This window comes from Chelonia mydas, chromosome 7 (genome assembly GCF_015237465.2).
Source record: "Chelonia mydas isolate rCheMyd1 chromosome 7, rCheMyd1.pri.v2, whole genome shotgun sequence".
Taxonomy (NCBI): Eukaryota; Metazoa; Chordata; order Testudines; family Cheloniidae; genus Chelonia; species Chelonia mydas.
Genome location: NC_057853.1, coordinates 89,832,973 through 89,849,317, shown reverse-complemented (window position 1 = coordinate 89,849,317; position 16,345 = coordinate 89,832,973). Strand labels below are relative to the sequence as shown.

The 16,345-nt window shown below is 43.9% G+C and overlaps 1 protein-coding gene across 1 annotated transcript; it reads right to left on the bottom strand.

The window, feature by feature from the left end:
- Window positions 1–864: 864 nt before the first annotated feature.
- On the bottom strand, window positions 865–15,050 carry LOC102944343 (interferon-induced protein with tetratricopeptide repeats 5). Its single transcript, XM_007071592.4, has 2 exons — window positions 14,890–15,050; window positions 865–3,217 (listed from the first exon to the last, which is right to left on the bottom strand). The coding sequence occupies exons 1-2, from the start codon at window positions 14,892–14,894 to the stop codon at window positions 1,777–1,779; spliced, it is 1,446 nt and encodes a 481-aa protein (XP_007071654.2). The 5' UTR covers window positions 14,895–15,050; the 3' UTR covers window positions 865–1,776.
- Window positions 15,051–16,345: the final 1,295 nt, after the last annotated feature.

Genomic DNA, 16,345 nt, shown 5'->3' with positions numbered 1-16,345 from the left:
AGTTTATTTGAGCATGAGCTTTCGTGAGCTACAGCTCACTTCATCGGATGCATAGCATATCGTGGAAACTGCAGAAGACAGTGTATATAATGTCTTCTGCAGTTTCCACGATATGCTATGCATCCGATGAAGTGAGCTGTAGCTCACGAAAGCTCATGCTCAAATAAACTGGTTAGTCTCTAAGGTGCCACAAGTACTCCTTTTCTTTTTACACTGTACAAGCTTTGTTTGCCCTTTGGCCATCAGTCCTAAGCCAATTAGATTCTTCTTAGCAATTCACAAGATGGAATACATTCTCCACACCTTCCTCTTCTTTTTTAAAAACAACCTGTCTTCTAGAACTCCTCTCTCCCTGGTGCACGTTCCCTGTGTTCTGTCACTGCCCTTCTTGTGCAACTGTGCCCTGTCACCCCCCTCCCCATGTGCCTGTGTGCGGTGGTCTGTCATACCCTTCCCTATGCAAACCATGCCCTGTGTTCCGTCATTCCTCTCCCCCATGTGCCTGGGCCCTGTGCTCTGTTATCCCTTCCCACATGCCCTGTCAAACTTCTTTCCCTGTGCCCAATGCTCCGTCACCTCCTCCCTCATGCACCCCTTATGTCCTCTCGTCCCTCTACCGATGTGCACGTACCCAAGATTGTGGAATGTACTTGAACTAGAAAGATGCTCTCTATGCACAGTTCAATGGTTCAGTGCAAAACTACGAAAACTAGCTTTGCAGACGGTCCAGGAAATCAAGTGGGGCTTTTTCTCTGGCTCCTTAACATCTGATCAGAATTTTATTGCTATGCTTTAAATAGCCATTTTAGTAGCTTTTACATACAGACGTGACGGTTGGTCTGCAGACAGATTCCCAAAGCATAATTTAATTGACTTAGTGCAGTTTAATAATTTACAAAAATACAGCAAAGTGCAAATGGTACATGGTTTATAAGATTCTCATTGGAAAAAAGCTACAAGCAGGGCTCTTTTTTCTTCATAAACAATTACTGCAAACACAGTCAATTATGCAAGCCTACAGACTCCCAAACTCACAAAAGTCCATGACCCATACTGAATTTTGAATATAGCTCCAAAGTGTGCATCCTAGTAACAAGATAAATCCACCCTGTCCAAAATTATAAAACCCATCAGTAGTATCCAATCCATATCATTAGTATTTCCTTCCCTCATAGGAGGATGCACTCAATTATCTGACGTCTTGAAAGAGCATGAACTAAGAGACTCTTGATACATTTTAACCCTCATCTTTTCCCAGTGTACTGCAAGTTCTGATGATTCATGTTGAAGCTATGTATCTAAGAGCAGAAATTAACACAAACACAGATATTTACAGAGCTCTTAAATTGAGTCAAAAGATAGATAACTATTATATGTTTTCTCCAATCATACTCTTGGTGATATGCAAGTTAGAAAACATCATATTCCAGGTTTTACATGATCACCAGCAGGTAATGCTATCAACTTCCACATCCGTTACACTTTCACTTCAAGCACTGCAGAATAATGTTTGTTATCAACATAAACATAGCTATTTTACAGGGGAGAGAGGACGCAAGAGCTCATTAACTGCTAGGATTACAAAGTCTGCACTACATGCCAATAAAGAGCGTCCAAACTATAGGCCTAATCCCAGTGCAAGTTTTGCCTAAATGAGGAATTCAGGATATCTTATAAATAATGCAGGAAGTTGACAAACTTTCATCATATACAGTTTGAAAAAAAAATTTATTTGGGTGGTTACAGAAATGGATTCTCTGCCAGCTGTTAGAAGCTTTAGATTTCTATGGAAAGCCGTATCTCATAGAGAGCACTCAAGTATTCTTCATTATCAGGCTCCAGTGCCAGGGCTCTCTCATAACACTCAATTGCTTGAGGCTTCTCCCCATTCAGTTGGTGAATAAGTCCAAGAATACCCAAACTTGTAGCATCTGCAGAGCTTCTCTGAATTCTCCTTTCTATTAATTTCTTCAGAGCATATTTACACAGGTTTCTTTCATGCGAGTTTTTCTCAATTTTCAGCCCTTTTGTATAATGATTAATGGCCTCAGATTCGGACTTTTTGTGATATTCCTGAAAGCGTCCATAGCGGTAGTGGAGTTGTTGCTTCTCATCACAGGTGAGTTTCTCCATCTTAAATACTTTTTGAAAGGTGTCTTCTGCTTCTTGATATTGATTGCCTTCTGCATACATGCTAGCTAGGTCAATATAGGCATACATAAACTTTGATTTTTGCTCCACCACCATTTTAAAATGAAAAATGCCAAATCGAATCAGTTCCTCCATCTGCTCTCTAGGTGGATATTTTGTATCCTTTTTCATTTTGTATAATTGTGTTCTGTAGCAAAGACCTATCTGATGATGCAGGAAACCAGAGGTTGGTGTAAATTCCAATGCCTTTTTCAAAAACCCCAGTGATTTCTCCACTAGTCCTTTTTTTCTGTAAAACTTTGCAGCATATCTCAATAAATAGGGAAGATCTGGGGTTTTTTGCAATGCTTCTTTGATGTACTTTTCTCCTTCTTCGGCTTGGTCTATGTCCTGAAGTTTCAGTGCAAGAAGTGCCATAACAAAAGTGTCATTTGGATTCAGCCTTACTGCACGCCTTAAAGGTTCCAGTGATGAGTCCTCACCAGAAGAGCCTTTATTAAGAAAATCTTCCAGGCGATATATGGCAATTGCATAGCCAGAATTAAATTCTGGATTGTTGGGTGTCTCTGCCAGAGCCTTTTCAAAGCATTTCTTTGCTCTTTCGTAATACTTTTTTCCAAACTTTAATAGTGCCCACCCTTGTTCACAGTAGATCTCAGGGAGCTGGATCTTATAGCGAGATGCACTTGCGAGCTTTTTGCAGCTGCTTTCCACCTTGCCTATGTAGGATTGAGCTTCTTGAAGTTTGTTCATATGGTAATAGACCCAAGCATAGTTCCCCCAGGTAACAAGACTTTTCCTATCAACCTCATCTGCATGATTTGTTTGAACTTCTCTTTCAGCTTTTTGTAGACTTTCCAGAGCTTCCTCACTGTTGCCTTTCATGTGTTTCACATAGGCTAGCAGATTATAATTAGTGATTTTGGATTTTGTGATTAGAAACTCAATCTGATCACAAATTGTCTCCTCTAAGTTATCAAGATCAACATCATCCTTCAGCAACGTCCATGTAAAATGGCATTCAAGTTGCAGCAAGACTGCCTTTAGCGAATTCTTGGAAATATTGCTAGAGGAAAAAATAAAAGCATGTTTAAGCCTTTGTGAAGAAGAGATTCAGATTAAAACTTTCTTTACCCCAGAGGACAATTATCTGTCTTGTATTTTGCTTTTCTGTACCTCTGTTTTTAATTAACAATATTGCCAATCTTAACTAGTGAGATAGCAATAATGTCCCCTCTACAGATGCTTTTCAGAGAGAGGGTGCATCACAAGTGGCACTAACCAGGGAACAATACTTTGAGAAACCAAAGATATGGAGTGCATAGATCTGAAGATTTGAACACAACTGGTTATTCATATTTGTCTCTGTTACTCTGATCCCATGTAAACCACTGTATCAAAGATGTAGCGAGTTCATGAAAGTGTCAGATTATACAAAAAAGCCAACGTAATATTCGCAAAAAGAAAAGGAGGACTTGTGGCACCTTAGAGACTAACCAATTTATTTGAGCATGAGCTTTCGTGAGCTATAGCTCACTTCATCGGATGCATACTGTGGAAATTGCAGAAGACATTATATACACAGACACCATGAAACAATACCTCCTCCCACCCCACTCTCCTGCTGGTAATAGCTTATCTAAAGTGATCATCAAGTTGGGCCATTTCCAGCACAAATCCAGGTTTTCTGGGCGGAGGGTGAGAAAACCTGGATTTGTGCTGGAAATGGCCCAACTTGATGATCACTTTAGATAAGCTATTACCAGCAGGAGAGTGGGGTGGGAGGAGGTATTGTTTCATGGTGTCTGTGTATATAATGTCTTCTGCAATTTCCACAGTATGCATCCGATGAAGTGAGCTGTAGCTCACGAAAGCTCATGCTCAAATAAATTGGTTAGTCTCTAAGGTGCCACAAGTCCTCCTTTTCTTTTTGCGAATACAGACTAACACGGCTGTTACTCTGAAACGTAATATTGGAGCTTGTAATCAAATGCCAATGTTTGCCTAAAAAAGACTGTCAAACAAAGGCTTACAAAAAAAATTACGGCAAGTGAGTTTGGGTAACCTAAGTGTATATTTCCATATTTTAACAAGTTTGGATTTCTTCAATGATAACTTAACTCTGAATTTCCTGGGTTTGCAATGCTTCTTTGGGTAACCATTACATCATTTTGTAATGTTCTCTACACTTAAGTTCTCTCTTCAGTTTCACATTACTCTTATCTGGGAATATAATATTAATTTCATGTTTCCTGTGTTGATATTCTGTTCTATAGTGTTTCTGCTTTTGCATTTTTTTTCTTGTCCATGTTGGATCATATTTACTCTGTATGATTAAATTATCTTGTATTATGTTACCCTAGTGAGTAGTTAAAGGATAGAAAAGTGGCATGAGGCCTAAATTGGTTTGCACTTCATTTGGGCTATGTTATACCAGATCTGCACACTTCTATTTATTTGTTTGTCTGGGGCTAGGATGTTATTCAGGCCTGGTCTACACCTAAAACTAAGGTCAACTACCTACATCGCTTAGGGTGAATTTTTCAACCCCCGAGAGACGTAGTTAAGATGACCTAAGTACCAAAGTTGATAATGCTAGGCCAACATCAGAAGCAGGAAGCCTGCTAAAGAACCAGTGGGGCCACTGGACTATCATATCGAGATGCTAAAGGAGCACTCAAGGAAGGTAAGGCCATTGCAGAAAAACTAAATTAATTCTTTACATTTGTCTTCACCAATGCAGAGGATGCGAGGGAGATTCCCAAACCTGATCCATTCTTTTTAGGTGACAACTGAGGAACTGTCCCAGACTGAGATGTCTTTAGAGGAGGTTTTAGAACAAATTAAATTACACAATAATAAATCACCAGGACCAGATGGTATTCACCCAAGAGTTCTGAAGGAACTCAAATGTGAAATTGCAGAACTACTAACTGTGGTATGTAACCTATCATTTAAGTCAGCTTCTGTACCAGATGACTGGAGAATAGCTAATGTGATGCCAATTTTTTAAAAAGGCTCCAGAGGTGATCTCGGCAATTACAGGCCAGTAAGCCTAACTTCCGTACCAGGCAAATTGGTTGAAACTATAGTAAAGAACAGAATTATCAGACACACAGTTGAACATGATTTGTTGGGAAAGAGTCAACATGGTTTTTGTAAAGGGAAATCATACTTCACGAATCTACTAGAATTGTTTCAGGGGCTCAACAAGCACGTAGGCAATGGTGATCCAGTGGACACAATGTACTTTTTCAGAAAGTCTTTGACAAGGGCCCTCACCAAAGGCTCTTAAGAAAAGTAAGCTGTAATGGGATAAGACGGAAGGTCCTCTCATGGATCAGTAACTGGTTAAAAGATAGGAAAAAAGGGTAGGAGAGAATGGTCAATTTTCACAATGGAGAAAGTAAACAGTGGTGCCCCCAGTGGTCTGTACAGGGACCAGTACTGTTCAACATATTCATAAATGATCTGGAAAAAGGGGTAAACCATAGGCGCCAACTTCTGCTCGTGCCGGTGGGTGCTCAACCCCCCTCTGCTCCTGGCCCTGCCTTGAGTCCATCCCTGCCCTCCCCCTTCTCCCCCTACCCTGCCCCCATTCCAACCCCTTCCCCAAAGTCCCCGCCCCAACTCCACCCCCTCCCTGCCCCTATTCCGATTCCTTCCCCAACTCCCCGGTCCCGCCTCTTCCCCACCTCCTCCCCTGAGTGCGCCACGTTCCCGCTCCTCCCCACTCCCTCCTGGAGCTTGCTATGCTGCCAAACATCTGTGTGGTGGTGGCAAGCACTGGGACGTAGGAGGCTGAGTGAGGACCCGGCGCACTCAGAGGAGGAGGCGGAGGTGAGGTGCAGTGGGGTGGGGGTGGGGCAGGGAGGGGAGTGTGGCTACTTGTGGGTGCAGAGCACCCACTAATTTTTCCCGTGGGTGCTCCAGCCCTGGAGCACCCAAAGAGTTGGCGCCTATGGGATAAACAGCAAGGTGGCAAAATTTGCAGATGATACAAAACTACTCAAGATAGTTAAGTCCAAAGCAGACTGCGAAGAGTTACAAAGGGACCTCACAAAACTGGGTGACTGGGCAACAAAAAGGCAGATGAAATTCATTGTTGATAAATGCAAAGTAATGCACATTGGAAAACATAATCCCAACTATACATATAAAATGATGGTGTCTAAATTAACTGTTACCACTCAAGAAAGAGATCTTGGAGTCATTGTGGACAGTTCTCTAAAAACATCCACTCAATTTTACCCGTGGGGGAAATCTGCACCACTGCACATGAGCAGGATTTCTTTGTTTCCCTGCAGAAAAATGAACTTTCTTTCAGGGAAGCAAAGAGAAGCCACAAGAGCGGTCATGCAACCCTCCCCAAAAGTATGTTTTGGGTGCCCAGGGCAGCTGGCAGAGAGATAAATCACTGTGGGGCGGGACTGGGGAAGACACAGCTGCTAGCTCCTACCCTGCGCCAGGCTCAGCTGCTAGTTCCATCTGGACTCAGGAAGACAGGACTTCCTCTTCCCCTGCACGGTGTCCGGGGCCAGGTCAGACCCACCTCCAGATTTCTCCCCCAGCTGTAGGAAGCTCTGCAAACTCCCCCACCTACCCCATGCTTCCTGAACCCCTTGCTCCTCAGCTGCAGCAGAATGGATCACTGTACAGAGAGTTGCTCCCCACATCTGCCTAACCGCTGTGTATCCAGACCCTCCTGCCGAGCCTCAGCCCCCCACACACCCAGAACCCCCCCCAATGAGCCCCACTCCCCCTGCACCTGAACCACCCAGATCCCCACCCTACTGAGCCCCAACCCGCTGCACCTGGATCCCAACCACACTAAGCCCCACTCTCCCAGCATCTGGACCCCCCACACTGAGCCCCCCACACCCAGACACCCCTGCAGAGCTCTATCCCCACCCACACTCAGACCTGCCCTGTTGAGCCCCAACTACCTTCACCAGGCCCCCCCGAACAGTACCATTACTGTTGCACCCAGAAACCCCCATGAAGCCCCTGTGCATCCAGATCCCCCCACACCTGGAAACCCCACTGAGCTGCCTACACCCAGATTGCCACACACCAAACCCTCTCAACCCACACCTGGATTCCCCCACGGTAAGCCCCTTCACACTTGGATCCTATCTTGTGAGCCTGCCTGCGCACACCTGATGAACCTGGCACGGAGGGGCAGGGCTCTGAGGGGTTTCTGGGGCATGCCCGGTCCATGCGCTGTGTCAGGGTTGGGTGCAGTCTTACCACTGAGTCCATGTCCCAGGAAGTGGGAGCTGCACAGTAATCGCCCACCTTTGTGCAACCAGTGGCCTGTGCTCCCCAATGCTACGCTGGAGCCTCCACATTTATTTGATAAAATTTGCAGAATTTTGCAGAATTTTAAAATATTGTGTGCAGAATTTTAAATTTTTTGGCGCAGAATGCCCTCAGGAGTATCAATGTGCAGTGGCAGTCACAAAAGCTACCTGAATGTTGGGAATCACTAGGAAAAGGATAGATAAGACAGAAAATATCACATTGCCTCAATATAAATTGATGGTACACCCACATCTTGAATACTTTTTGTGTAGATCAGCTCACCCCATCTCAAAAAAGATACAATGGAATTGGAAAAGGTACAGCAAAGGGCAACAAAAATTATTAGGGATTTGGAACAGCTTCCATATGAGGAGCAATTAAAAAGACTGGGACTTTTCAGCTTGGAAAAGAGACGACTAAAGGGTATATAATAGAGGTCTATAAAATCATGACGGGTGCGGAGAAAGTAAATAAGGAAGTGTTATTTACTCCTTCTCATAACACAAGAACTACGGGTCACCAAATGAAATTAATAGGCAGCAGATTTAAAACAAGCAAAAGGAAGTATTTCTTCACACAACACTGTCAACCTGTGGAATTCCTTGCCAGAGGATGTTGTGAAGACCATGATTATAACAGGGTTCAAAAATCAGGGGGTAGCCGTATTAGTCTGTATCCACAAAAACAACAAGGAGTCTGGTGGCACCTTAAAGACTAACAGATTTATTTAGGCATAAGCTTTTATGGGTAAAACACCACTTCTTCAGATGCATGGAGTGAAAATTACAGATACAGGCATTATATAATGACACATAAAGGGAAGGGAGTTACCTCACAAGTGGAGAACCAGTGTTGAAAAGACCAATTCAATCAGGGTGGATGTAGTCCACTCCCAATAATAGATGAGGAGGTGTCAATTCCAGGAGAGGCAAAGCTGCTTTTGTAATGAGCTAGCCACTCCCCGTCCCTACTCAAGCCCAAATTAATGGTGTTAAATTTGCAAATGAACTTTAGTTCTGCTGTTTCTCTTTGAAGTCTGTTTCTGAAGTTTTTTTATTCAAGTATAGCTACTTTTAAATCTGTTATAGAATTTTCAGGAAGATTGAAGTGTTCTCCTACTGGCTTTTATATGTTACCATTCCTGATGTCTGATTTGTGTCCATTTATTCTTTTACGTAGGGACTGTCCGGTTTGGCCAATGTACATGGCAGATGGGCATTGCTGGCACATGATGGCATATATAACATTAGTAGACGTGCAGGTGAATGAGTCTCTGATGGTGTGGCTGATGCAGTTGGGTCCTCTGATGGTGTCGCTAGAGTAGATATAGGGCCAGAGTAGGCAACAAGGTTTGCTACAGGGATTGGTTCCTGGGTTAGTGTTTCTGTGGTGTGGTGTGTATTTGCTGGTGAGTATTTCCTTCAGGTTGGGGGGCTGTCTGTAACCGAGGACTGGCCTGCCTCCCAAGATCTGTGAGAGTGAGGGATCATTTTCCAGGATAGGTTGTAGATCGTTGATAATGTGCTGGAGAGGTTTTAGCTGGAGGGCTGTACATGATGGCCGGTGGTGTGCTGTTATTTTCCTTGTTGGACCTGTCCTGTAGTAGGTGATTTCAGGGTACCCCTCTCGCTCTGTCAATCTGTTTTCTCACTTCCCCAGGTGGGTATTGTAGTTTTAAGAATGCTTGATAAAGATCTTGTAGGTGTTTGTCTCTGTCTGAGGGACTGGAGCAAATTCGGTTGTATATTAGGGCTTGGCTGTAGACAATGGATTGTGTGATGTGTCCTGGATGGAAGCTGGAGGCATGTAGATAAGTATAGTGGTCAGTAGGTGTCCGGTATAGCGTGGTGTTTATGTGACCATCGCTTATTAGCACTGTAGTGTCCAGGAAGTGGATCTCTTGTGTGGACTGGTCCAGGCTGAGGTTGATGGTGGGGTGGAAATTGTTGAAATCCAGGTGGAATTCTTCAAGGGCCTCCTTCCCATGGGTCCATGTGATGAAGATGTCATCAATATAGCGCACGTAGAGAAGGGGCGCTAGGGGACGAGAGCTGAGGAAGCGTTGTTCTAAGTCAGCCATAAAAATGTTGGCATACTGTGGGGCCATGCGGGTACCCATAGCAGTGCCACTGACTGAAAGTATAAGTCATCCCCAAATCTGAAATGGTTGTGGGTGAGGACAAAGTCACAAATCTCAGCCACCAGGTATGCTGTGGCCTCATCAGGGATACTGTTCTAGAGAGCTTGTAGTCCATCTTCATGTGGAATATTGGTGTAAGGAGCTTCTACATCCATGGTGGCCAGGATGGTGTTTTCAGAAAGATCACCAATGCATTGTAGTTTCCTCAGGAAGTCACTGGTGTCTCAAAGATAGCTAGGTGTGCTGATAGCGCCGGGTCTGAGGCGAGAGTCCACATAGCCAGGTAATCCTGCTGTAAGAGTGCCAATGCCTGAGACGATGGGGCATCCAGGGTTTCCAGTTTTATGGATCTTGGGTAGCAGATAGAATACCCCTGGTCGGGGCTCTGGGGGTGTGTCTGTGTAGATTTGTTCCCATGCTGTAGCAGGGAGTTTCTTGAGCAGGTGGTGTAGTTTCTTTTGGTACTCCTCAGTGGGATCAGAGGATAGTGGCATGTAGAATATGGTGTTGGAGAGTTGCCTGGCAGCCTCCTATTCATAATCCAACCTGTTAATTATGACTACAGCACCTCCTTTGTCAGCCCCTTTGATTATAATGTCAGAGTTGTTTCTGAGGCTGTGGATGGCATTGCATTCTATACGGCTGAGGTTATGAGGCAAGTGATGCTGTTTGTTCACAATTTCAGGCTGTGCATGTCTGCGGAAGCACTTTATGTAGAAGTCCAGTCTGTCATTTCGACCGTCAGGAGGAGTCCACGCAGAACTAAAACTCATTTACAAATTTAACACCATTAATTTGGGCTTGAATAGGGACTGGGAGTGGCTGGCTCATTACAAAAGCAGATTTGCCTCTCCTCGAATGGACACCTCCTCATCTATAATTGGGAATGGACTACATCCACCCTGATCGAATTGGCCCTGTCAACACTGGTTCTCCACTTGTGAGGTAACTCCCTTCTCTTCGTGTGTCATTATATAATGCCTGCATCTGTAATTTTCACTCCATGCATCTGAAAAAAAAAGGGTTCAGAAAGGAACTCCTATTCATGGAGGATAGGTTCATCAATTGCTATTGGCCAGGATCGACAGGGGTGGTGTTCCTAGCCTCTGTCTGCCAGAAGCTGGGAATGGGTGACATGGGATGTATCACTTGATGATTACCTATTCTGTTCATTGCCTCCACTGGGCTAGATAGACCTTTGGTCTGACCCAGTATGGCTGTTCTTATGTTCTTAACAGAAGAACGCTTCCATCAACCTATCTACTGCCTCTTGGAGAGGTAGAGTTACTACAGTCAGGGGCACTGGAACAATGTTTAGAGTGGGAGTGCTGAGAGCCATTGAACCAAACTGTAAATCCTGTGTATAATGGAAACCAGTTCAAGCCAGGGGGTGCGGTAGCACCCCCTGCACCCATGTTCCAGCACCTGTGACTACGGTGCTGAAAGAACCCCTTCCATTGCTGGAGTAAGTATCTATACTACAGTGCTGCAGTTGCGCTACTATAGTATTTATAACGTAAACATACCCTCAGACAGATAAGTCAAAAATGGCCAGCCGTATGATCTGGCAGCACTAGAAGCCTCTGCATTTAGGAGCTTCTTCAGAGTGTGGACAGCTCCATTTTTCTAGTAGCTCCATGTACACTAACATATGGAAGGGGGAACACAGCTGCTGAAGAGCTGGAGAAATAGAGCTGTCTGCGCTCAGTCATGCAGGCCTCATTGCTCTTTCAAGCAACAGTGACTTTGCTTGAGGCTCTCTATTTTCCACTCCATGACACACTGCTCAGATCTTCCTTTGCCTGTGGAATCATCGAAGGTAGGAGAATATTGGGAGTGGATGGGGGTAGAGTAATAAGTTATGAAAGAACTGGAAACTGGGACCAAGATTTTTAAAAATAGGTGCCTAAATTTAGGCTTCTAAATCCATATATAGACACTGAAATAAATGGCCTGATTGTCAAAAGTATTAACACCCAGCAACCTACAATGGATAAATGTGTAAAAGACGGTACATTTCAATGAATGCTCTCTGTAGCGGGGCGGTTATAAGAGGAAGTGAGAAATAAGAGGAGTGAGAACATCTAGGAGAAGATGACTGAGTAGCTGACCATAGGTGTGGCCAACTCAATCAGGGCCCTGCTGGCCCTGATAAGAGGGCTGGGGGCCAGGAGCTAAAAGATTCTCTCTCTAGCTGTGGAGAGAGAAGGACCTAGCTGCCTGGGAATAGGGTACCTGGAGCAGGGCAATGGCAAGGGCAAGAGGAACTGGGGAGCTCCAGCCTGGTAACTCCCCAGGCTGAGGCCTTGATAAAGGCCTATGCGGGTACTGGGGCTATGAGGTGCAACCCAGGGTTAGACAGAGGCAGCTGGTCCAACCTCCTTGCCAATGATGAGTGGCCATGACAGACTGCAGTTTGCCCCAGTGAGCAGGGGCTAGATGACAACTGGCAGTAGCTACTGAGGCAAGGGGGGTGTAGAAGGTTGGGGGTTTCCCTGGGGAGACTCAGAGAGTGCGGGTAGTGGGCAGAACCCTGAGGAAAGGGCTCTGGGGTCTGGGAGGGACTGGGGGGCCTGCAGCAGGCGAGACACCAGCCATCAGGAGGCCCTCCGGAGCTGGAGTTGAGCCAATTCCCAAGATGATCAGCAGGAGGCACCACACTGGTCAGTCTTCACTACACTCTCTTTCCCATTCCTTATCTTCATTTTATTTTTCATAAGTAGTAGATGTTGGGAGACCATTTGAAAAAGAACAAAATGGTGTACTCTCCACAGAGTGGTACTAATATGAAACAGAAGTCAGTACTCCTGTCTGATCATTTATCCTGGCACACATGCTGCCTTGCTTCTGCTTCCCACTATTTTCTTTCTGACATTGCACCCATCTGTCCCTGGGGATCCCTTCTCTGAGCTCTCCTCTCATTTAGCTCTGATAATCTGCCCCTAATTCCACCCTGCTCTAGCTAGGAGCAGAAAAAGAAACCGAGGGGGTCTAGACTCTCAGGCCTTGTCTTAACTAGGATTTAAAGGCGTGTAAGTGTGTCAGCTAACATATTATAATTAACATATTCTAGAACTTTAGTGTACACACACCACTGTAGACTGTACCAAGTGATAAACCAATCAACTTGAAGCCTAGGCTACCCTTTAGCTTCAACTTGACCAGCTTAGCATGTACTAAAGTCCATACTGCCTTGTCCATAGGAGCACTTTAGAACGTGTTAAAACTTGTTGGCTGACAACACACCTTTAAATCTTAGTCAAAACAAACTCTACACAACGCTGCAGCTCCACAAACAAATACTTGTATAGCTTAAACAAAATAGAGCCCTAAATCAAATCCTTATTTGTTACTTGGCAGAACTCTGCCGGAACACAGAAGATCTGGCAGCTTGTGTGCCAATGTATGTGTTGCCATCCAATTGCAAAATCATGCATACTGAATGTGCTGGAGAGAGAGCAAGGGGACAACTGGAGGATTGGGAAGGGAAAGATGAGTTGGGGTTGTGGAGACTATTGTCCCTTTTTGCAGATGGGGAACTAAGGCACAGAGAGACTGAACGAATTGCCCAGAGTTGCACAGGAAGTCTGTGGCAAAGCAGTGAATTGGACCCAGTCTCCTGAGTCCTGAGATAGTGCCCTGACTGAGGGACCATTGAAAGATTAACATTGAAAGACCTATTAGCAAATTGTGGGGAGGTTAGGAGAAGAGGATCCAAAATGAACTATTAGAGCTTTGGGGGGATGGAGCGGAATTCAATCTGGATCGCTGGGGTCTTGGGAGAAGAAGAACCTATTATTTCATGAGACTGGTTGTAAAGAACCACTCATATCACCACAAAAACACTGGATTCAGAGATAAGAACTAGAATGCCTGAGGAAACTGCCTTTATGTCTTCTTGTTAGCCAGTGTGGTGAAACAGACGTTTACTTTTGTGGCTGGTCTGGTATATCTTATAAAAGAATAACCACCAGTTTTGGGATGTTTGCCCTATTTCTTAGTAGTTCGTCCTGAATTTGGCATCCTCAGTTGTGACTCTCTAAGGCACGGTTACAGCACGTTAAACATCTTTTCAGCACATAAGCATTAAATGATGTTACTTTCAGAATCATCATAAGTCTGGAGTTTTCTCCTTTAAAATATTAGTGAAAAAAGCTCTGAGACTCCTTAAACCCCCAGATACCACAGGTTTCAGAGAAACAGCCGTGTTAGTCTGTATTCGCAAAAAGAAAAGGAGTACTTGTGGTACCTTAGAGACTAACCAATTTATTTGAGCATAAGCTTTCGTGAGCTACAGCTCACCCGATGAAGTGAGCTGTAGCTCACGAAAGCTTATGGTCAAATAAATTGGTTAGTCTCTAAGGTGCCACAAGTACTCCTTTTCTCTTTCCAGATACCACAGAAAAGGAGACCAACTTCTGGATATCAGTTTGCTGCACAAAAATGTACTCACATTTTCTGGTTCCACCCACAATAGTAGTAATTAGAAGCTTAGTTTCCTGATTTGAGAGCACAAATCATCTACTTAGCCATCCACTTGATCCTACAGTACTCGTGGCAACAGTGAACTGTGGGCACAAGCTTTGTGGGTGTAAATTCCACCCATGAAAATGGAGAGGGGTTTGAGGCTGGAACATCTGGAACTGACAGAATTAAATTTCCAACAATACCATCACTTTAATCTAGTCCTCAATTTAATTAACATGTAAAACAATTGCTTACTTTTGGTAACTACTTAAACTCAAGTAAATTAAAGTTTAGAATTTTCATATGAAAGAAACACATATCCTCAGCACAGGGGGATGGACTAAATCAGTGGCTCTCAAGCTTTCCAGACTACTGTACCCCTTTCAGGAGTCTGATTTGTCTTGTGTACCCCAAGTTTCACCTCACTTAAAATCAGACCTAAAAATACAAAAGTGTCACAGCACACTTACTGAAAAATTGCATGCTTCTCATTTTAATATATATATTATAATAATGTAAATAATATACATATCCTTAAAATAAATAAATAAATTGTGATGTATAGGGACATATAAATAAGTCATTGTCTGTATGAAATTTTAGTTTGTACTGACTTCACTAGTGCTTTTTATATAGCCTGTTGTAAAACTAGGCAAATACCTAGATGAGTTGATGTGCCCCGGGAAGACCTCTTGTGTACCCCCAGGGGTACACGTATGCCTAGTTGAGAACCACTGGACAAGATGACTGGCCAACCTCTTAAGATCCTTTCCAGCTCTACATTTCTATGAAATCGGCACAGTTCAGAGTTGCTGTTGTTTACTTACCTCATGGCTTTGCTTTGCTTTGCTGATCAGTTGTTGTAATGCAGCTTGGCCTCTTTTCTTACTAATCTGGGATGTTGACTGCTGGCTGCTGTTCCTCTACGCCCTTTTATACTCATTCCAGCATCATGTGACATGGGCTGTTCCTCAGCAGTTTAGTGAAGTAAATGGAAACTGGAAAGTGAAACCTATGCACAGCTCTCTGAACGCATAACAGAAAAGCTGAACTAGCTGCTGCTAGGGAAACTGAAACTTAAGGGACTTGGATCTGTTTCTTCTGTTCGCATTTGGCTTTATGCCACTGATTTAACTGTGCTACAGAGACTAAGGCAATAATAACCCAGAGTGTTCAGGCAGTCCTTCCTAATATAAAAATTTAAGGCTCCACTTTGTTTAAAATATAAAGATTTGTGGAAATGGGTAGAGGAAAGATGTGTGGCTAATGGATTGAACAGAAACACGGCTCAGTGGGAGGGACTGGGAGTCAGTTTCTACTCCTGAAAAAAGAAAAGGAGTACTTGTGGCACCTTAGAGACTAACCAATTTATTTGAGCATAAGCTTTCGTGAGCTACAGCTCACTTCATCGGATGCAGTCAGTGGAAAATACAGTGGGGAGATTTATATACACACAGAACATAAAAAAATGGGTGTTACCATACACACTGTAAGGAGAGTGATCACTTAAGATGAGCTATTACCAGCGGGTGGCGGGGGGGGGGGGGGGAGAAAGAAAACCTTTTGTAGTGATAATCAAGGTGGGCCATTTCGAGCAGTTAACAAGAATGTCTGAGGAACCGGGGGGGTGGGGGCATAAACATGGGGAAACTGTTTTACTTTGTGTAATGACTCATCCACTCCCAGTCTCTATTTCTACTCCTGGTTCTTCCACTGAATCATCCAATTTCAACAAGTCACTTGGATCCAGATTTTAAAAGAATTTACGTGTTGCTCTGCTCAGTATTGAAAGTCCTAAGTTATGTAGGTAGTTAAGTCTTAGTTCCTCAGGCGACTGAGGTACGTGGGGTAGGGTAAGATATTTAGGTACTTAACGCCTTTTGATTTCAAAGGGAGTTAGATGCCTACATAAATTTGTGAATCCCACCCTTAGCAATCTAAGTGTGATTGAAAGTCAATGGGACTTAGACTTCTAGGTGGCTACGTCACTTTTGAAAATGGGACTTAGCCATCTACATCCCTTTGCTCCTTGCAATGCTGAGCAGAGCAATGCCTAAATACCGTCAAAAGCTGGGCCTTTCCTGTGCCTCAGTAAACTCCTCAATTAAATTATCCCCATTGATACTGCACAACCATGTTGGGTGCGGTGAGATTTGTATTATTTAAAACACAAGGAGCCCGTCTGCTCCACATGCAGGACTAACCAGTATAGGTGACACAGGAAATGGTGTGATTTTTGTGTTCCCTCTAGGTCATTACCATGAGGGAGAAAAGGAAAGCTTT